Source organism: Manacus candei, unplaced genomic scaffold (genome assembly GCF_025592945.1).
Source record: "Manacus candei isolate 608988 ecotype Guabito, Panama unplaced genomic scaffold, ASM2559294v1 h1tg000084l, whole genome shotgun sequence".
Classification (NCBI taxonomy): domain Eukaryota; kingdom Metazoa; phylum Chordata; class Aves; order Passeriformes; family Pipridae; genus Manacus; species Manacus candei.
Window position 1 is genome coordinate 3,983,273 of NW_026138132.1, and position 22,415 is coordinate 4,005,687.

Sequence of the window (22,415 nt, forward strand, 5' to 3'; positions counted from 1 at the left end):
TACACCCTCTAGTCCTACGTTTGTCCAACCCCACAAACCCTTCCAGGACCCGTGGGCTCTCCCAGGGCTGTGTTTTCCTCCCCACACCTTTCCTTTCAGACATTAAACCTCCCCGAGCCCGGGTGTAACTTCTCACTCCTCCTTCCTCCTCACAGGTGTTGCACCCACAGCAAGGCACTACAGGTGACTCTGGACAATTCTGGGCTCCCACCGATCTCCTGTGGGGAATTTTCCCCTGTTTTTCCCAGATTTGGGGCTTCCACTTCCCCCTCTGCTGCTGTGGAATCACTCCTGGGAGCTGCAGGATTTCAACCCTGTTTCACCTCACCGGGATTGCAACACATTCCCCGTTAAAGATTTGTTCGACATCCACCAATTTTTGGGGTAGGAATTGATCTAAACCCCAGCTTAAGCCGAGCTTTGCTGTAGCAGGAAAACCCCAGCTCAGCAAAGGGTTAAACCTGTTCCTTCCCCCTGGTTGCTCCGGCTCCTGCCAGGCGGAAGTTGGAACGAGCAGTTCAAGTTCAAGCCTTCTTTCTGTGCATGATTTTTCCTCAGGAACCGGCCAGGAAGGAGCTCCAGAGATGGCCCAGGATTCCCAGTGCCAGAATTCCCACCTCTATTACTACAGCATCAAATTTGCCCTCTCCACCTACTCCACGCTCTTCTCGGTAGGTGCTCCGGTTCCTTTTCCATCGTTCCCGGGGTTCTCCTCCCCCAAATATCCCCCCCCCGTGGGTTGGATTTGGCTTTTCAGTGTCCAAATTTCCCCCACTGTGGGTTGGATTTTCTGAATTTCCCCCTCCCCCATGGGTTTGATTGGGATTTGCAGTGTCCAGATTCTCCCTCCTGTGTGTTGGATTTTCCAAATTTGCCCCTCATGGGTTGGATTTGGCTTTTCAGTGTCCAAATTTGCCCCACTGTGGGTTGGATTTGGCTTTTCAGTGTCCAAATTTCCCCCTCATAGGTTGGATTTGGCTTTTCAGTGTCTGAATTTCCCCCACTGTGGGTTGGATTTTCTGAATTCTCCCCCCTCCCCCCCATGGGTTGGATTTTCTGAATTTCCCCCTCATGGGTTGGATTTGGCTTTTCAGTGTCCAAATCTCCCCCACCATGGGTTGGATTTCCCAAATTTCCCCCCCGCCCCATGGGTTTGATTTGGATTTGCAGCACACCTCCTGTGTGCTGGATTTTCCAAATTTCCCCATCATGGGTTGGATTTGGCTTTTCAGTGTCCAAATTCCCCCCTCATGGTTTGGATTTGGCTTTTCAGTGTCTGAATTTCCCCCACTGTGGGTTGGATTTTCTAAATTTCCCCCTCATGGTTTGGATTTGGGTTGGATTTTCTGAATTTCCCCCTCCCCCATGGGTTGGATTTCCCAAATTTTCCCCCCTCCCGCATGGGTTGGATTTGGCTTTTCAGTGTCCGAATTTCCCCCACTGTGGGTTGGATTTTCTAAATTTCCCCCCACCCTGGGTTGGATTTTCTGAATTTCCCCCTCATGGTTTGGATTTGGGTTGGATTTTCTGAATTTCCCCCCCCCCCACCATGGGTTGGATTTTCTGAATTTCCCCCTCAGGGGTTGGATTTGGCTTTTCAGTGTCCAAATTTCTCCCACTGTGGGTTGGATTTTCCAAATTTACCCCCTTTCCACATGGGTTTTATTTGGATTTGCAGTGTCCAGATCCCCCCTCCTGTGTGCTGGATTTTCCAAATTTCCCCCTCATGGGTTGGATTTGGCTTTTCAGTGTCTGAATTTCCCCCACTGTGGGTTGGATTTCCTAAATTTCCCCCCCCCATGGGTTGGATTTTCTGAATTTCCCCCTCATGGGTTGGATTTGGGTTGGATTTTCTGAATTTCCCCCCCCCCACGAGTTGGATTTTCCCAAATTTTCCCCCCACCCCATGGGTTTGATTGGGATTTGCAGTGTCCAGATCCCCCCTCCTGTGTGCTGGATTTTCCAAATTTCCCCTCATGGGTTGGATTTGGCTTTTCAGTGTCCAAATTTCCCCCTCATGGGTTGGATTTGGCTTTTCAGTGTCTGAATTTCCCCCACTGTGGGTTGGATTTTCTGAATTTCCCCCTCATGGTTTGGATTTGGGTTGGATTTTCTGAATTCCGCCCCCCCCCCCCCATGGGTTGGATTTTCTGAATTTCCCCCTCATGGGTTGGATTTGGCTTTTCAAAGCCCAAATTTCCCCTTCCAAACCATCAGATCCCGGTGCAGCAAAGCCCCTCGTGCTCAGTGCTGGTTGGGTCCAAAACTGGCAATTTTTGGTGAAATCGTGGGTTTTGGTGGCTTTTAAAGCTCATCCCTGGGATTTTCCTGCCCCAGAACTGCTCCTGGAAATCTTTTGGGGCCGTCAGTCACATTTGGAGCTTAAAAACCAAAGAAATTTAGTATTTTCACCCCATGGCATGGTCAGATCCCCCCTGCCCATCTCAGACATGAAGGAAGGGGAGGTTTTATCCACTTTTATAATTTTAAAAGTTAAAAATAAACCTGATTTTAAGCAGTTTTGAGTTACTGAACTATGGTCAGGACTTCCCTGCACCTGGGATGTGCAAAGTGTCAGAGCAGGGGAAGAGGAAGCAAGAAATCCCACATCCTTTTAGGGTCTCAGGAGATATAAAGTGATTTTTTTTTTAGGCTCAATCTTACATAATCCTGACTCTATTTACAAATATTTCCTCCTGAGGGTTAGATAACCCTCGTGGCCTTGCTGGGTGTGTGTGTCTAATTGCACAGAAATCCCTGTGCAGGTGCCCAGGGAGGGTGTGGGGGCAAGCAGGGCTTGAAAATGTGTTTTATTTCCATATTTATTTATTGTTTAAATGATCTAACTCCTTGGAAAGGGCAGGGCTCACCATTAATAACCAAAAAAGGGGTTTTTTGGAGAATATCTCCCTGATTTCCTCGTGGTGTGATGGGTAGGAAGGTCCTGAGGGGCGAGGAGATCCGAGGATCTCCTGCAGCATGGCCAGATTCCTGCTCTGCACCCAAAAAGCCCCAAAAATCCAGTTTCTCTCCCCATTTCTAGCTGGTTTTACAATATTTTACAATATTTTACAAGCAACTTTTGGCTGCAAAATGAATCTGTGGGGAAACCTGAGGTTTTGGTCTCTCTCAAGGGCCAAATTCCCCTTGTTTTGAGGTTTCCCCAGATGCCTTTGACCTGCTGGAGAGGCTGGGAGGAGGATTTAATCCTAATTAACCTGCACCCCAAGTTGGAGCTGTGCTTTGGAATATGGATTAACAATGGGATAATTTAATTTCTAAACGTTTATTAATTGCTGAGGAATTTTAAGGGGCTCAGTGGGGTGAATCCACCAGCAAGAAGAGACTCATAATTTCCCCAAAAATAGAAAATAATCTGCACCTAAAGTTGGGGCTGTGCTTTGAAACATGGATTAGTGATGGGATAATTTAATTTCTAAATGTTTATTAGTTGCTGAGGAATTTTGGGGGGCTCAGTGGGGTGAGAAGAGACTCATAATTTCCTAAAGAATGGAAAATAAGTAGGAAAGAAAGGCACTTTGAATCGCTCCCACCCTGCCTGCCTTCAGCCCTGGGATGGTCCTTCCATAGGGATCCTGCTCCAGGGAATCCACAGGGATTGTGCAGCTCCAGGGAGCCTTTCAGCTTGACCTATTTCTGGCCTCATTTGCACCAAATTAATTCCCTGGAGCTGTCCAAGCCCTCAAAGCTTCGTTAACGAGCCGTGACAGGCCGGTTTGTCCTTGGAAAAATGCATTCCAGAAAAAAAAGATTGTGGAGGAGCTTGGATTTCATGAAGGATTTGAAATTTCCTGAGCTAAAATTCAGTGGAATAAGAGTGGAGTTGGTTCCCCACAAAGGATTGAGGAGCTTTAGGGGGAGATCCATCAAAGGGTTGTCCCAGCCTGCAAAAACATGGATTTAGATCCTCTAAATCCTTCCCAGTGCCTTGGTTACAGCTGGAAAAATCCCTGAAGGAGCAAGGGATGAGCCTGAGAGTGGCTTTAAACCAGACTTGGAGCCAAGGGCAGAGAGGTTTGGGCATCATGGGCTGGTTTTATACAGGAGGTTTTAATCCTCATTGAGGATTCAGTGGAGCAAAGACCTGGAGTTTCCTTTGCACAGAGGAAGCCTTCCTTCCTTTTCTTACTTTTCCCATAAAATTGAGAAAAGATATTTTAATTGACCCTTGTAAAAGCCTATTTTTCACATTTCTATGCACTGTTGGCAGTTGAGCTTTATATGACATAGTTAATCATAGTGTTATTGATCCCAAGATTCTACTTTCAATGACTAAAACCATCCAGCCCTCTCTAAATCACATTTTCTGAGGCATTTTGGGGGCATCCTGGTGAACCCACCGGCGGGAAGAGTCTCATCGTTTCCCAAAGGATGGAAAATAAAAAAATAAATATTAAAAAGCCACTTAGAATCCCCCTGAGGAGGAGCAGCAGCGCCCTGTTGTTAATTTGAAGCCTTCAAAAGGTGGGGAGGACGACACTGCTGTGAGATGAGGCTTTGAAAATTAAATTTTGCCCTTTATTTTTGCACTTTTGGTCACCTTGGCTGGAGAGTGAAGTGCTGCCCCGTTCCCCGAGCTCCTCATGGACCTCTTCTCTGACTCACCGTCTGTGTGGGCTCAAAGGCGCCGTGGTCGTGACTTTGGGTGTCCCTGAGCGAGGAGGAATCACTGCCTCGTGTTAACACGGCGTTGACTCATCCAGTTAGTGCCATTCCCTCTGGAAAAAGCCACTTCTGGGGACTGGACCTTGGCAGGATCTGAGGCTGTGCTGGTTTGATCCCCCTGAGTTTGTGGTTCCTGTTTGTTCTCTTGTGGCTGAGGGTCAGTTTTGTCACTTGGGGCCTTCGGGGACGAGGGGGATGTGGCACCTCCTGGGTGTGCAGTGGAAAGTGGCCTCAAGCTGTGGGGCTGGAGCAGCAGGAGGGGCTGAGGGAGCTGGGGGGGCTCAGCCTGGAGAAAAGGAGGCTCAGGGGGGACCTTCTGGCTCTGCAACCCCCTGACAGGAGGGGGGAGCCGGGGGGGTCAGGCTCTGCTCCCAGGGAACCAGGGACAGGAGGAGAGGGAACGGCCTCAGGCTGCGCCAGGGGAGGGTCAGGTTGGATACTGGGGAAATTCCTTCCTGGAAAGGGTTGTCAAACTCCAGTGGTGGAGTCCCCATCCCTGAGGGAATTTAACACCCCTGTGGATGTGGCACTTGGGGACATGGGTCAGTGGTGCCTTGGCAGTGAACTCAGTGACCTTGGAGGGCTTTTCCAACCCAAAGGAGCCTATGGATCTACCCCATGACCCAAGGACTCAGTGTCCCAACCTCCCCTGAGAGAGGAGGTGGCTCCATGGGATGGAATTTCTTCCTGGAAAGGGTGTTCTGGCCTTGGCAGGGGCTGCCCAGGGAGGTTTGGAGTCCCCACCCCTGGGGGTGTCCAAGGCAGGCCTGGCCGTGGCACTCAGAGCTCTGGGCTGGGTGGGATGGTGGGAATCAGGCACAGGGTGGACTTGATGATCCTGGAGGTCTTTTCCAACCTGGATGACTCTGGGATTCTGGGATTTTTAGGACAGGATAGGACTGTGCACAACCCTTGTAGCATCGAGTGGTGCCTCTGAGCTGGAGCCAAGTCGTGCAAGGATGGAGGAGCAAAAACCAACCCCAGAGTGACTCCAGGAGAGCTTCCCAAACTCCCTGACTCACCCCTGGGTGGGCTGTGAGCTCAACCCACCCCTCTGGCACCACCCAAACCCTGCCAGCAGCAGCAGAGCTGTGTGTTATTTTCTGCCCATTAATTGCCTTTCATCCCACTCTCAGGTCTTTAAATGACTCTGGCACCAGTGGGACAGTGATTTCCACCAAGAATTCCCACCTTTAGCTCTCCCAGATCCCCAGTTCCTCATCCAGCTCTTCCCTTACTGTCAGAGAAATGGCTGGAGAGGAAAAAACAGCATCTTTGTTATCCTGCTAAGAGACAAAGTTGGAGCAAAACAGCTTTGGGAAAGGGCTGCAAAGGTGGGGAAGGGCTCCAGTAGCTCCTCAGCAGCTGGAGAAAAGCTCCTTAAATTGGCAGGTTTGTAACAACCTCCCAAGGGCTGAACTTCCCTGTTTCTGCTCTGACAGTTGTTTTGCTTCTTGGTGTCAGAGGGAGCTGCACAAAAGCCTCATCCCACCGTGGAACAGCCTGGCCTGGCAGGTCTTCCCAGCTCCCCTGGAAAAGGTTCAGCTGAGGGTTAAAATTCTGCCTGTGGGGAAGGGTCTGTCACAGCAAGCTGAGAAATTCAAGTTTGTAATTTTAGATGCCCAGGAACATGATAGGGAGGGGTGGGAGCACCTCCCAGGGGGTCGTTTGTGGGGTGGGAGGGGAGCTTGGACATCTTGGGGCACCTTCTCCATCCCCTGCCCACTCTCAGCTCCAGGAAGCACTAAAATCACACAGGGCTGGAATTAAAGTCCAAGTTTAAAACCCGGTTTATAAAGAGAATTGGTGCAGGACGCCGCGGTGATGATTGTTCCATCCCAGGGCTGTTCTAATGCAGAAATGGGATAATCACTCTCTTGTTAGAGGGAAAATGCAGATTTCCTTTTTCTCTCTCGGACCGGTGGCAATTCCCAGCTTTCTCTCCTGGCATTTCCACCCTATTTAGGTGATCAGCGGGTAATTAACGTTTAACTACAGAGGATTTATCGGCAAACTTCCTTCTGTCATCGAGTGTGGAGGGGGGAGGAAAAGGGTTGTGATGCCAGGACTCCAAAATATCTGTGCTGAAGGAATTCGTGGCAAAAACATCCCCCCACCCCCCGAGAATCCCAGTGATGAAAACCAGGACACCCAGGCTTTGCTAGGAGATGGGGGGAGACTTTTCCATGCTCAAATCCTGCCAAAGATGGTTGGGATGATCAGATTTTGGAGAAGTAAAGGATTAATTATTCCCTTTGTAGCACCACAGGTCCTGGCAAAGGCTTTGATGCTGCTGGTTTGCTCCAAGTCCAGCTATTTTTTCTCACAGAAACGCTGCTTTTCAGGGAACACTTCTCTTTCTCCACATCCAAATCCCTCTGCTGCCCATCCTGCAATGTTATTCCCTGCTCATCCTTCCAAGACTCATTATATTCTGCCTTCCTTTGCAATCTGCCTTGCTGAGAGAATTTCCAGGATATCTATTCCCTGCCTCGAGGTGTGAGTTGCTTTGCAGGAGGCTTTTTTTGTGCCTGAAGCTGCTTTCAGTAGAAACAACTCCTTATTTTTTTAATTGACATGTGTTTTTTTAGCTGGTGAGGTGTAGAGATGGGCTGTGCCCACTGCCCTGGGGAGCCTGGGCAGTGCCCAACCAGCCTCTGGGGGAAGAACCTTTGCCTGGGATCCAACCTGAGCCTGCCCTGACACAGCTCCAGCCCTTCCCTGGCTGCTGTCCCTGGTCCCCCCAGAGCAGAGCTCAGTCCCTGCCCCTCCTCTGCCCCTGCCCAGGCAGCTGGAACTGCACTGAGGAGCTACTGGAGCCCTTCCCCACCTTTCCCAAAGCTGTTTTGCTCCAACTTTGTCTCTTAGCAGGATAACAAAGATGCTGCTTTTCCTCTCCAGGCATTTCTCTGACAGCAAGGGAAGAGCTGGGTGAGGAACTGGGGACCTGGGAGAGCTGAAGGAAATCACGTTGGATTAGCAGGACTTTCCTGTCCCGAAGCCGTGCTGGCTGTGACCAGGGACTGAGGTGTCTTCCAAGTGTTTTCCAAGCCCTCCCAGAATAATCTTCTCCACAACTTTCCAAGGCATTGAAGCGACACTCACAGGCCTGGAGTTTCCTGGGTCCTCCTTCTTGTCCTTCTTGAAAATCAGGACAACCTTCCCCAGCTTCCAGTCAGCTGGGACCTTCCTGGATTCCCAGGATCCCTCAAAAATCACTGAGAGAGCTTTTGCCATGACATCAGCAGCTCCTTGTGGATCCTTGGCTGAATCCCATCAGGCCCCAGAGATGTGCAGGGATGTGCAGCAGCCTCACACATTCCACAGGCTTTCCATTTCCCAAAGATGCTTTTCAGCCCTGCAAAAGCAATTTTGAAGCAATGGACAAGGAAAACCCTTCTGGGTTTCCCTCCCCTGCTGGCAGGGGAAGCCCATCTCAAAGGGGCTCCTTCCTCATCCCAAACAAGCTCCTTCCTCAGCCTCTCAAGGCTCCAGCCCTTGAACCCCCTCCTGGGTTTGCTCCGTGCCCTTCCCTCCCTCTGCTCACAGGTGGATTAATTAAAGCAGGGAAAGTGGCTCTGATTGGCACGTGGAGGAATGTTTGGGATTAGTGGGGGATGCCTGGTGGGTATTATTGGATCCCCCCACCTCCAGAGCCAAATGTATTTCCTGGGACATGGTAAAAGGGATAAACATGAAATCAAACCTAATCCCAAGGCACCAAAGCGAGGCTTAAAATACAGTCTAAAGATGAAACTGTGATTAAAAGCCTGTTATCATTAATGAGCCTTGTCTGTTTAGTTTCTGCCTGTTTAGTTTCAAATAATCAAAGTGTCTGTAAAATATCACAGGTCTAAATGTCAGGTTTTGAGAGATTTTGGTTCCTTTATAGCTGAGATGGAGCCTGGAACAAACAGTGATTGATGACATGAAATAGTGAAAAAAACACACCAGAAATAGTGGCCAGGTGGAGAAGGAAAAACTCAACCCCCCCAAAAAAACCAGGAGTTGTACATGAAAATTAAGGATCAAATTGTTGGTGTGAATTAGCAGGAAGAGTTTGTGGAAACTCATTAGGAGCAATGAAGGTGAAAGTGATGGAAAAGGAGTGGAAAAAATGGAAAAGGAGGGGGAAAAGAGTGAAAAAGCAGGGGGAAAAGGAAGGGAAGGGAGTAGAAAAGGAGTGGGAAAAGCAGTGATAAAGGAAGAGGAAAAGGGAATGGAAAAGGGAAGAGAAAAGGGAATGGAAAAGGAGGGGGAAAAGGAAAGGGGAAAGAGTGAAAATGGAGCGGAAATGGAGTGGGAAAGGTAGTGAGAAAGGAAGGAGAAAAGAGAATGGAAAAGAGAAAGGAAAAGGGAATGGAAAAGGATGGGGAAAAGGAAGGGGAAAAGGAGGGGGAAAAGAGTGAAGAAGGAGTAGGAAAGGAAGGGAAGGGAGTGGAAGGGAGTGGGAAAAGTAGTGAGAAAGGAAGAGGAAAAGGGAATGGAAAAGAAGGGGGGAAAGTGAAAAAGGAGTGGGAAAAGGAAGGGGAAGGGAGTGGAAAGGAGTGGGGAAAGTAGTGAGAAAGGAAGGGGAAAAGGGAGGGGGAAAGGAAATGGAAAAGAAGGGAGAAAGGGGAGAAGGAGGAGGAAAAGGAGGGGGAAAAGAAGGGGGAAAGGAGTGAAAAAGGAGCAGAAAGGAGTATTTTTCTCCTGTTTGGAGATGCAGGTTTTTGTCTGTGGCCAGGCAGGTTTCCCCCAGGATTCTCTCGCTGTGATCTGGGATGGGAAAGGGCTGGAAAAGGAGGATGAAAAAGGCTCTGGGAGCTCCTCGGTTTCCTCTCTGCCTTTGTGAGGCGTCAGCTCGGGGCCAGCTGAGCAGCCGCTCGCCCGGGGCGATGGAACAGCTCCTGACAGCGCCAGTCCCTCGGGATAACGGCGCGGGCTTTGATGCTGAACGAGCTGAGGGGACGCACAGAGCACTTTTGGAGCCCGGTTGTAACCCGGCGTCGTTAGACTCTCCTTGTCAATTAGGGCTGGTTCGTTGGAGGGGGAGGGAGGCTGTCAGAAATAATCCATCGGGATTTTTGTGGTGCTTTTCATCCAGGGATCAAAAGCGCTTTGTGATGGCGAACTGAGCTCGGGTTTAACTGGGGGCGGTGCTCTGAGCTCGGGTTTAATTGGGGGTGGTACAATGAGCTCAGGTTTAATTGGGGGTGGTGCTCTGAGCTCAGGTTTAATTGGGGGCGGTCCACTGAGCTCGGGTTTAGTTGTGGGTGGTACACTGAGCTCAGGTTTATTGGGGGTGGTACAATGAGCTCAGGTTTAATTGGGGGCACTGCTCTGAGCTCGGGTTTATTGGGGGTTTTGCTCTGAGCTCGGGTTTATTGGGGGCTGGGGTGTGGGAAGAGGGCGAGCGGGGATTGGATGTTGAACATCCCAAAGCTCTGTGGGTTTGGGATTGGATGCTGAACATCCTAAAGCTCTCTAGGTTGTCCTTGGACATCTCCCACCTTCACCTCTCCCATCAAACCTTTTCTTTTTTCCCACTGGGAGTGAATCCCGTTCCGTGCCTCCTGTGCAGATCCTGGGCCTGGTGATCCTGTGCATTGGGATTTATGCTGAGGTGGAGAGGCAGAAGCACAAGACCCTGGAAGGGATTTTCCTGGCTCCAGCCGTGATCCTGCTTCTGCTGGGAGTCACCATGTTCGTGGTGTCCTTTGTGGGAATGGTGGGGAGCCTCCGGGACAACCGGACACTGCTGAAGACGGTGAGACCCTTGGGGTGGGCTGGAGGGTCTCAGGGAGGAAAACAGGTGTATCCTGAATCCTCACCATGACTCTGTGTGGTTTTAAAGCCCTTTCTGGATTTAAATCCTGCCTGGTGTTGCTTCTCCGTATTCTCAGCTCAGCCAGGAATTGGTGGAGAGGGAGTGGGGAGAGGGTGGATTTAAGTTGTGTGTAAAATACCCTCATTTCCTATTTCAGTTGTGTGTAAAACAGCCAATTTCCCTGTTTTCCGTGGCTGAATCCTTCCCAACATGCTGGTCTTTCCTCCTGGGATGACAAGGGGATTATTCTGAGGGCTGAGATCCCACCTCTGGTGGAGCAAGATCTCCACTGTTGAGTTGATTTTACCTGTGATGATGCCAAGAGAAAACAGCTTTGTTTCCTTCCACAAGGGAGTTGTAAGCAAAGGGAAAAATTACCTTGGAAGTCCAAACTGGAAGAGATCCAGGACTTTAGGGCAAAGCTGTTCACTTCCAACCTGCTTTCCAGGGCTTTGTTGGTGTGTTGAGCACCTTCCCTGCAGCTCCTCGAGGGGTGACACCTCTGCCTCCAGACAGGGGGTTTAGAAGGGGAATTTTGGGCCATTCCCTCCATTCAGAGGGGACAAAACTCCTATTATGTGTGGGTTATTCCCCATGGCAGGAATGAAGCTGCTGAAATCCACAGGGAGAAAATCCCAACCCACAGAGGCAGGATTAGGATTATTTCATTTCCTCAGCTGTGCCCACTGAAGATTTGATTTGTCCAGCAAGCTGTGAAACACAAACGAGCTCAGATTTCTGTCACCAGAGGGATAATTCCCACCCTCTGATGTGTCAGTTTTCCACTTCCAAATCCACTCTGAGTTGTGGAATCAGGATTAATGGGGATTCAGGGGCATTAAGACAGAAAGAGAAGTGTTATCAGGAATTGGAAGTGCTTCTCCTGCCTTGGGATCAACCAAAAGGAGGAACATGACACTCAGGAGCTTGGACAGCAGGTAGACAAAAAAAGCAAGTGAAATGTTCTCCACACCAACATAAACTCAGCTTTGGAGGAAAAATGATTACTAAGTTAGTGGGTTAACCCTGGCCAGATGCCAGGTACCCACTGCAGCAACTCTCTCATTCTCCCTCTGCAGCTGGACAGAGGAGAGAGAAAAACCAACAGGGAAGGACTCAGGAGTTGAGATAAGAGCTGGGAGAGGTCACTGACTGATCACCATCACGGGCAAAACAGACTCAGAGTGGGGATATTAATGGAATTTATTACAGACAGGATCAGAGCAAAAGAGTGAGAAGTAAAATAATCCTAAAAACATCCTCCCCCCACCCCTCCTTCCTTCAAAACTCAACCTCCTCCCCCAGCAGTGCAGGAGATGGGAACGGGGGTCACGGGCAGTTGTTGTTTCTGCTGCTGCTCAGGGAGAGGAGTTGGAGTCTTCCCCTCTTGCCATGGGGTCCATCCCATGGGAGACAGTCCTGGATGGAGCTCTCCAGGGTGAGTCCATCCCATGGATTTAGTGAATAAACTGTAACAGAAAAATATAAACTGTAAATGTAAAATATAAAAATATAAAATAGAAATGTATAAATAGAAAATATAAAAAGAAAATATCAAAATGTATAAATAGAAAATACACAACTATAAAAATGTAAATATATATTTTTGGTTTATATTTTCTATTTAGATCTTTTTAATATTACAATATTTATATATTTTATAGTTTTATAAATATAAATATAAAACTCTTATAAACATAGATCTAAAATATAAACATATAAACTGTAGAATGGTAAATACAAAAATAGTATATCAAAATAGATAAAATATTTAACCCACACATTTATATATTTATATATTTATATATTTATATATTTATATATTTATATATTTATATATTTATATATTTATATATTTATATATTTATATATTTATATTTCTATATATTTATATATTTATATTTCTATATATTTATATATTTATATTTCTATATATTTATATATTTATATTTCTATATATTTATATTTTTATTTTTATTTTTATTTTTATATTTTATATTTTGTTTTATTTTTATATTTTATATTTTGTTTTATTTTTATATTTTATATTTTGTTTTATTTTTATATTTTATATTTTGTTTTATTTTTATATTTTATATTTTGTTTTATTTTTATATTTTATATTTTGTTTTATTTTTATATTTTATATTTTGTTTTATTTTTATATTTTATATTTTGTTTTATTTTTATATTTTATATTTATATTTATTTTATATATTTATATATTTTCATATTTATATTTTATATATTTACATTTTATATTTATATTTTATATATTTACATTTTATATTTATATTTTATATATTTACATTTTATATTTATATTTTATATATTTACATTTTATATTTATATTTTATATATTTATATTTTATATTTATATTTATTTATATTTATATCTAAATATGTATTTACACTGCTCTTTCCAATATCAGCCCCAGCAAGATGAGAAAAACTCCAGCAGCAGCTTCACCACTTGTTTTCTTTACAATTTCCTATTTTCCCTCTCAGTGTCGACCCTGGGATGCAACTTCCTGAGCTGGGCTTAAAATGTGCCTCCCTCTCCCTGATGCAGTGGGAATAAAGAGGGGAAATGATGGCCAAGGACAGATTTGGGGGGGTGAGGAGGTGAAATGATGGCCAAGGACAGATTTGGGGGGTTGAGGAGGTGGAATGAAGGCAAAGGACAGATTTGGGGGGGCTGAAGAGATGAAATGAAGGCAAAGGACAGATCTGGGGGGGCTGAGGAGGTGAAATGATGGCCGAGGACAGATTTTAGTGTTTGAGGAGGAGCACAGGGTCGGCAATCACGGGCCATTGTGTGGATCGGGAATTGTTCTCCCGGGCAGATAAATGGCCCTGGAGGAGCCTCAGCTCCTGCTGGTTCGAGGGCCCTGAATCAGAGCAATCAGAGCAGCTGGTTTATCCCTGATTTTATGGGGAAAAGGCAAAAACTAAGGTGGAAAACATTGTGGCACATCCCTGTGCCAGCCCCGAATCATCACCCAGAGCAGCCACTGAAATCCAGGTTTAAAACAGAGGAGGTGAATATACCAATAAATAAAGGAGTAAATCCCCTCCTTTTTCTTCTGCATTTGGAACAGGGTGAAATGGTTTGAAAGAATAAAGTGGTTTAGTGGAATAAGGAAATAATTTAAAAGACTTGATGAGGAAACAATTATGAAATAGTTCGAGTCACTGATGAAATAGCTTAAAACAGTTATTAATGGGAGAGTTAAACCAGTTATATTAATGGGAGAGTTAAAATACTTATTAATGGAATAGTTTAAAACAGTTATTCATGGAATAGTTTAAAGGAGTTAATGAATAGTTTGAAAGTATTAATTGAATAGTTTGAAAGTATTAATTGAATAGTTTGAAAGTATTAATTGAATAGTTTGAAAGTGTTAACTGAATAGTTTGAAAGAGTTAACTGAATAGTTTGAAAGAGTTAACTGAATAGTTTGAAAGAGTTAACTGAATAGTTTGAAAGAGTTAACTGAATAGTTTGAAAGAGTTAACTGAATAGTTTGAAAGAGTTAACTGAATAGTTTGAAAGAGTTAACTGAATAGTTTGAAAGAGTTAACTGAATAGTTTGAAAGAGTTAACTGAATAGTTTGAAAGAGTTAACTGAATAGTTTGAAAGAGTTAACTGAATAGTTTGAAAGAGTTAACTGAATAGTTTGAAAGAGTTAACTGAATAGTTTGAAAGAGTTAATCTTTTGGGGCTGCATTTCCATTGTCACTTCCCCAGCAAAGGGGCCAGGTCAGTCCCACTGCAAGAAAAGGGTTTGTCCCACAAATATAAAAGTAGGGACAGGTCCCCAAGGGGTGGAAAATCTGGACTTCCCATCCTCCAGATCAAAAAAAACTTGTTGAATTTAATTTCTCTCCCTCCAAAGCACAAATCCCCCTGGTTTGTTTTTTTTTTTTTTTTGGAGTTTATAGGGCAGCAGCCCCCAGGTTTTGTCCTGTGTTTTGGAACTGGTTGTTCCCTCTGCATAAATGGGAACACATGGAACGTGCAGACTTTGAATGCTGAGGTGTGTGATAAATAAATCTTTCACTCCACCTGGGAGGCCACTAAATCATCTTTTCTGCCTCCCAGAAACGCGAATCCAGATTCTTTTCCCCGCAAAACTGAAACTTTAAATGATGTTTTTAAGGCACCATCTCTCCCTGATGTCACGTGGCCCTTCCTCAGCCTTTGCTTTGCTGCTCAGAGGCTGTTTTCTCTGAAAACCCCAAATCATTGTTTATTCCCACTGAGAACCAGCTCTCAGAACTGCTTTGAAGCAAGAAAAAAAAAACCCCTAAAATCTGTCAGGGATGTCTCCTCCACAGATAAAACGAGGACAACAAAGCCCAGATGAAGAGACTTGGCAGAGCAGCTCCTGTTTGAGCAGCACAGCAACAACTCCCTGTGCCCAGGACACTTTTATCCATAAAACCCACATTATTTTATTTAGGGAATGTGCTCCAAGCCCCTCCTGCCCACCAAGGCCAGGCCTGCATTTCATAGAAACACAGAGCCAGGGAGTGGTTTGGGCTGGAAGAGACCTTAAGGATCATCTGGTTCTAATCCCATGGGCAGGAACATCTCCCACTGTCCCAGGGTGCTCCAACCTGGCCTTGGACACTTCCAGGGCTGGGGCAGCCACAGCTTCTCTGGGAATTCCATCCCAGCCCCTCCCCACCTCACAGGGAGCAGTTCCTTCCCAATATCCAGTAAATCTGCCCTTTTTCACCTCAAATCTCCTTCTTCCCTGCCTGTTTTCTGGCAAGCAGCTCATCCCTCTCCCACCCAAAATCCCACTGGAGTCACACTTGGCCCGGGGTGTCTCCAGCGTCTCTGAGCTCAGGACTGAGCTCAAATCTCCTTTCCTGGGCTGATTCCTGAATAAATCCCAGCGTGGTTCATTCACCCCTCATTGCTCCCATCTGTCCCTGATCCCTGTTCATCCTTCCTGCTGGACAGGACGTGTTCCAACCGGGAATTGGAGGGGGCTGCTCATCCCCTGGGAATGAAGCAGCAGCAGGTTTTCACCCCTGGCAGCCAGACCTGCAGCTGGAAACATTTCCTTGGGATCATCTCGGTATTCCAGGGGGTTTTTGCCCTCTGGGAGGTGAAACCTGAGGGACCAGCTCAGCATTCCAGGTGGCTTTTAAGCTCCTGGGGTGAAATTTGCCATCAAAAACTTCCTCTCTGGAGCAGGGAGGTGGCAGGAATCCCACCAGGCAGGGCACACGTGGGAAGGGATCACTCCAGGCAGGTTATTCCCAAAATTTGAAGGAGGCCTGTCTTGAAGCCTGAGGCAGAGCACAGGTTTGCTCAGCTGGGCTTTGGGAGGGACTAAGGATGATCAAAACCTCGCTGGAGGCTCCTTAGAGGAGGGAAGGGGCAGCTCAGGGCTCTGCAAGGAACGGGGGAGATCCATCCATTGCCAAGGTATCTGTGGGAATCAAGCAGCATAACTGATTAGGAATGTTGGATTGATGAGCTCTTCAGATTGACCTGGCTGTGTCCACTGATAATTTAATAAGAATTGAGCTTTAATTTTAATAAGAACGAAGCAGCTTTTTGCTGCTCCAGCACGTTGGGTGAGATCGAGGTTTGGTCGAGGAGTTCCCTCCCTGAAATCTGGGCTTTGGTTTGTGCTTTGGGAGGGATGGAATCCTCAGGGACCTTCCCAATCCCTCCTTCTCATCCCCTCTCAGGGATGGGAGAAGTGAACCCTAAATGCAGACAAGGCCACCCATTTAAGTGGCACTTCCATGGAGAGGGTGAATTTGTGCAAAAACTGGGGGGGGAGAAGGAACATCATCTTTTGTCCTGATTATTATTTTTTTAGCTGATTTATGATTCCCAACTTGCCTCAAACTTAGGGCAGCTCTGGGCAGGATGAAATGCTGTTTAATGGGGGTTTCTGCTCGTTATTTTGCTGCTGGAGGCTGTTTAAGATTAAAAATGCTGATTTTTTTGGCCCTGGCAAACACCAAGGGCTGCAGTGTCCAGAGAAAAGGGAATATTATCGGGGATGTTGCCAAGAGTTCCATTCCCAAATGTGCATTGCAGGGACTGTGGCTGCTGCAATCCTTCAGAGTGCAAAAAAAATCCCCTTTCCACTCTGTCCATGCAGCCAGAGAGGGTTTGGATGGTCCACTTGGAGGATTTTTTTGGTGAAGAAGAGCTGGATTTGACTCAGACTTCACTGGTTTTAGGCTTGTGCTGGAGACCTGGATTTGGGGCTGCTGTGCTTGCAATTCCTCTCTGAATTATAAATATGTGGATATTATATTATAATACACAATATAACAATGTAATAAATAAAATAGAATAAAGAATATGTTATATTAAGATATATTATTCTAGTATATGTAGTATGATAATTTATTATTAATATATAATATATGAGACTAACATTATACATATTATATATCCTATATAGGAGAATAACATATGTATTATATATGATATATGAGAGACAAACATATATATAATATGTAAGAGACTAACATAATATGTTAGGTATCCTATATAAGAGAATAACATGATATATATTATATATGAGAATAACATAATATATAGAATGTTATTCTTATGTATTATATAATATATTAATAATAAATTACAGATGACATATATGTACATATACATATATCTTCCTATAATATATTCTTTATTATATTTTATTTATTACATTATATGTTACTACAATAATATTGTTCTGACAATATATTGAAATATTATATATTATTATGTGAATATTTTATTATAATTATGTGGATTTCTGAAGGTGAGGTTACAAACTGTGGGGTGTCCAAGGGGAACTGGGAATAATTGGTGTGACATCCCACATTTTCTGTCTCCCTTTTGTAAGGAATTCCAGTCTTTCTTTCCAATTAACATTGGCCTTTTATAAGGTTTTACAAGGACCATGAATTGAGCTCTTTTTTGGGCTTCTTCTTTTGGAAAAGGTGAGTTTTCCTACCTGTGAATGTCATGATGGACACCAAACACATCAGAGTTTGCAGCCTCAATCCTTTGCCACAGTGGGATTGGGAAGAGCTGGAATTTTCCTGGGAAAACCAGCACAAAACCACTCAGATTTAATTATTTGCTTGGCTTCAAAGGTTGAAGGACAAAAATATTTCCAAAATTGAATTTGTCTCTCCTGTTGCAGCATTGGGGGATCCAGAGCCTTGGGCTGCCTCCAAAAACCCCACTTAATAGGAGTTTAAATGCATTTAAACTCTGACACTGAGATAACACCTTAATTATCTCCTTAATTAGGGGTTCCTTTGCCTAATGACCCCTGGCCTGTTAGGAGCTGATTTTGGTGGGGATGGAGGGGGAGCTTCTCCTCCAGTGGGACCTGTCTGGTGGCTCTGAGGACTCATCAGTGGGTGGGTAATTAAAACCCCAATGATTTGGGGGTTGGGGCATGAAATGGTGTTTGGCTGCTGCAGCATTTTGGTTTTGCTGAGCTTTGGAGGTTGAATTTTGGCTCCCTGACTTTGTAAACTCTAATAAACCAACAGTCCAAGTTAATATTGTGGTAATAAATTCTCTCTCCCCCTCACCCCATCCCCCCCTTTTTTTAACAACTTTTTTTTCACCTTCCTTTTTCTCTTGAGGCTCCAAAATTGCAATTCCTGCAGTGCTTGGGAAAGCAAAAAAAGGGATGCTTTCTGCTCTGTCCAGGAGGGTTTGGATGCTCCATTCAGGTGGTTTTCTGGGTGAAGAAGAGCTGGGAGAGGGAACCTTGGGGAGACAAGTGGGAGCTGAGCAGAGCTTTGTTTTCACTCTTCCAAAGTGGGATTTGAAGCTGGATGGGACCTCTCAGAGAGGGACCAAAGGAGACTGATTTGTGAGGGCTGCAAGAGCGTCAAACCTCCTGGTTTAAGTCGTTTGCTCCACCAGGACGTTGATTCCCAGCCTAAATTTGTTGCCACAGGAGTTATTGCCTGGATTCTGTGGGATGTAAGATCCTCCACTGGATGTCCAGCTTGGAAGCTTCATGTCCAACCCTCCCACCACACACCTGGGCCTACCCAGGGATAACATTTGCTCCCACTGCTCCCATTTGGCCTCTTTTCCCACACAGAATTTGGCCACCTGGCTTCTTCCACCCTTCCTTCCTTTCTTGAAGGGAACAAACATCTTTTCTTGTTAAGACTGAGATCTTTGGAGGAGATTTGCAGGTCCCTGGAGAGCAGGTAATGAAATGATCTGATTCCCAAGTGTTTCAGGGCAACTCTCAGGTGTCCTGATGGCACATCTGGACACAGAGCTGGGCTAATCCTTCCTTTCCTCATTTCAGTTCTTCTGGGTCCTCCTGGTGATCTTCCTCACAGAGCTGCTGCTGCTGTTCATCGAAATCATCTTTGAGAACAAGGTGGGTGCAGCCAGGAGGCCTTTGAGTGGTGACAAGCTCTGTCAGCAGGGAGGAAAACCCTCAATTATCTGTGATTCCTGGGAATGGAAGGTTTTCCTTGCTCTGCTGGGGCTGCTCCTGGTGCTCCAAAGCTGTGGTGGATCTCCAGCACCACCCAGAGCCCCCGATGGAGCCACAGAGCCTCAGCCAAAAACCTGGGGTTTTTTTTTCTTGAGGACTCATTAAGCTTCTCTCATTAATTAGGTGAGCTTCTGGCTGCAGTCCTAAGAATGGGTCTGAGTCAGAGCTGAGTGTGCTGGACCAGAAATGCTTCCAGTGATGCCCTTTCTGGCCACCCTCCACCTCCTGCTGCAGAAACTCTGCTGGTCCCAATTTAATCTCAGCCCTGCAATCAAACAAGTGATTGAGCAGCCAATATCAATCTCTGCTGGCTCAGGGAATGAATAAGGGAGGGGAAAAACCTCTGGGATTTCTGTTTCCAGGCTCTGAAAATCGATTCCCTGATGGACAAACTGCTCAGTGGTTTGAAACCCATCCCAGAGTTCCAGAAGGGTTTGGGGGGGCAGGGCCCTCAAAGCCCATCCAGTGCCACCCCGTGCCATGGGCAGGGACACCTTCCACTAGCCCAGGTTGCTCCAGCCTGGCCTTGGACACTTCCAGGGATGGGGCAGCCACAGCTTCTCTGGGAATCCCAGCCCAGCCCCTCCCCACCCTCCCTGGGAAGAATCCCTTCCCAAAATCCCATCTCCCCCCACTCCCTGGCATTTAAATCCCTTACAGTGACAGGTTAAACCCAAGTCTTTCAGCTGCCTCTGGGCTGGAGCTGAGGAGGGTCTGAGACCCCCAGTGCTGCTGGTGGGATGGAGCTGGAGCTGCCAGAGATGGGCAAGAACATGGGATGGGTTGGGTGGGAAGGGACCTTGGAGATCATCCAGTGCCACCTCCTGCCATGGGCAGGGACACTTCCACGAAACCAGGTTGCTCCAACCTGACCTTGGACACTCCCAGGGATCCAGGGGCAGCCACAGCTTCTCTGGGAATTCCATCTCAGCCCCTCCCCACCCTCACAGCCAACAATTCCTTCCCAATATCCCATCTCTCCCTGCCCTCTGGCACTGGAAGCCATTCCCTGTGTCCTGTCCCTCCATCCCTTGTCCCCAGTCCCCCTCCAGCTCTCCTGGAGCCCCTTCAGGCCCTGGAAGGGGCTCTCAGCTCTCCCTGGAGCCTTCTCCTCTCCAGGTGAACCCCCCCAGCTCTCCCAGCCTGGCTCCAGAGCAGAGGGGCTCCAGCCCTTGGAGCAGCTCCGGGGCCTCCTCTGGACTCTCCAGCAGCTCCAAATCCTTCTGATGTTGGGGATTCCAGGGCTGGAGCAGCTCTGCAGGTGGGGTCTCACCTGAGGGGGCAGAATTCCCCCTCCCCTGCTGCTCAGGCTGTGGGATCAGCCCAGGAACTGGGATTTGGGACTTCTGAGCCCCAAGGTTGAAGGGAGGCAGTGGGGGAGGACTTTGGGGGGCTATAACCAACTCCATCCAGCAGCTCCCAAGAGCTCTCCAAACCCCTCTGATCCTTGAATCCTCAGTGCTGCTCCAAGGAAAATCAAATTGCTCGAGACCACAAACAGAAAATCAGAAGTGCTGCCACTTGCACACTGGTTTTTTTTGTGAAATTCAGCATTAATTGCTCTGCTTTGTTCCAAATCTGAGCCTCAGGATTGATTCCCAGCACCATCCTGCACTGCAGGAATGCCAGGGAGAAAGGGGGGGGCCATCAGGAGAAGGGATTGAATCCTCCTGATGAAACTCTTGGATTGAGCAGAATCCATTAAGGCCTAAATTGTCCCTTAATTTAAATTTAACGGGCGATATCAAAACCTAATTAAAAATCAAACAGTGGGGGAAGGAGAAAAGAAGGGTCTGACAAGTGATGAATCCACTTGACCTAAAATTGGTTGGAGGCACAAAATTGCATTTGGAACAATGGTTGTTTATTAAACTCCTTAAAACCATATTGAATTGGATTTTTGCTTAAATAAGCAGCAAGGAGGAATTAATTTAGTGGCCTTGAAGCTACTGAATATTGAAATATTGTGGAGATGCAAATGGGGCTTGGAGATCAACGGGATTGGAGGGGTCTTATAACCAGGACTGAATTAACCCTGGGACGTTTATGTCCCACCTTAAACCAAGACTTAATTAGGGATGTTTCCTGGGGGACAGGAGGATCTTGGGATGAGCCTTTCTGGGGAAAAAACAAGCAGGAAAAGGGTAAAAACTGGGTGTTTTCTGTTGTGTCATTAATGGGGAGCAAACCAGGAATTAAAATCTTAATAAACTCCCACCCCAACAGTCCCCTGAGGGCTGTTTGAGCCCCACTTGCTGTGTTTTCCTTGCAGTTCTGAGGTGCCTTCATCCCTCTTTTTTCCACCTTCTTCTGTTCCTGCTTTTCCCAACCTCTAATTTTCCTGTCAGTGTTAATTTATGCACAGCAACGTTTCCTCCCCCCTCTTTCTCCCGTTTGTAACTCAGAGTAAAGTTCTTTTTTTCCCTCATTGACATTCCTGGTGGATTGTGAGGAGTCAAAGACTCTTCCCAGGACATTCCCAGCTCCCTTCCAGCTCAATAAGAACCTTCCCAGGCACCTGGAAAAGGGGTTTTCAGTTCAATTAGTGGTTAACTGGAAGGAAAAAATCAAGAATAAGGAAAAAAAATCAATAATAAGGGGAAAAAAATCAATAAAAAGGAAAAAATCAATAATAAAAAAATCATTAATAAGGAAAAAATTGATAGCAAAAAAATCAGTAATAAGGAAAAACTGATAATAAAAAATTAATAAAAAGGAAAAAATCAGTAATAAAAATAAGGAAAAAATCAATAAAAAAGGAAAAATAATAAAAAATCAATAATAAGGAAAAAATCAATAATAGGAAAAAACCAGCAATAAGGGAAAAAATCATTAAAAAAGAAAAAATAAATACTAAAAATCAATAATAAGAAAAAATCAATAAAAGGAAAAAATAAATACTAAAATCAATAATAAAAAATCAATACAAAGGAAAAACGCAATGAAAAGGAAAAATCAATCATAAAAAATTAATAAGGAAAAATAAAAAGGAAAAAATCAGTAATAAAGTTAATAATAAGGAAAAGTCAATAAGGGGAAAAAATCAGCAATATGGAAAAAATCAATAAAAAGGAAAAAATAAATACTAAAAATTAATAATAAGAAAAAATTAATTAAAAATCAATAAAAAGGAAAAACTCAATAAAAAGGAAAAATTAATAAGAAAAAATTAACAAGAAAAAATCAGTAATAAAAAAATCAAAAATAAGGAAAAATCAATATAAAGGAAAAGGTAATTTAAAAAATAATAAGGAAAAATCAGTAATTAAGAAGTAATGGAAAAATAATGGGAAAAAATAAAATGTTGAGAAAGTTGGGTGGATCTGCTTGGACGTGCATGGAAAGGGGAAATTCCATGGGAGCTCTAACCCAGAGAGCTCAAAAATGATGGAGTTTGCCCCCC

The 22,415-nt window shown here is 45.4% G+C and overlaps 1 protein-coding gene across 3 annotated transcripts in view; it reads left to right on the forward strand.

Annotated features, from left to right (window-relative positions):
* The first annotated feature begins 395 nt into the window (after positions 1 to 395).
* Positions 396 to 22,415, forward strand: part of LOC127481990 (tetraspanin-15-like) — a 42,651-nt gene continuing 20,631 nt past the window's right edge. For 2 of the 3 annotated variants that reach the window (XM_051811918.1, XM_051811917.1), the window contains exons 1-3: positions 396 to 671; positions 10,250 to 10,435; positions 18,818 to 18,892. In XM_051811918.1, the coding sequence (XP_051667878.1) occupies positions 585 to 671; positions 10,250 to 10,435; positions 18,818 to 18,892 (348 nt within the window). In that variant the 5' untranslated portion in view covers positions 396 to 584. The remainder of the gene's footprint in view (positions 672 to 10,249; positions 10,436 to 18,817; positions 18,893 to 22,415) is intronic. The other variant, XM_051811919.1, reaches the window with a different exon arrangement.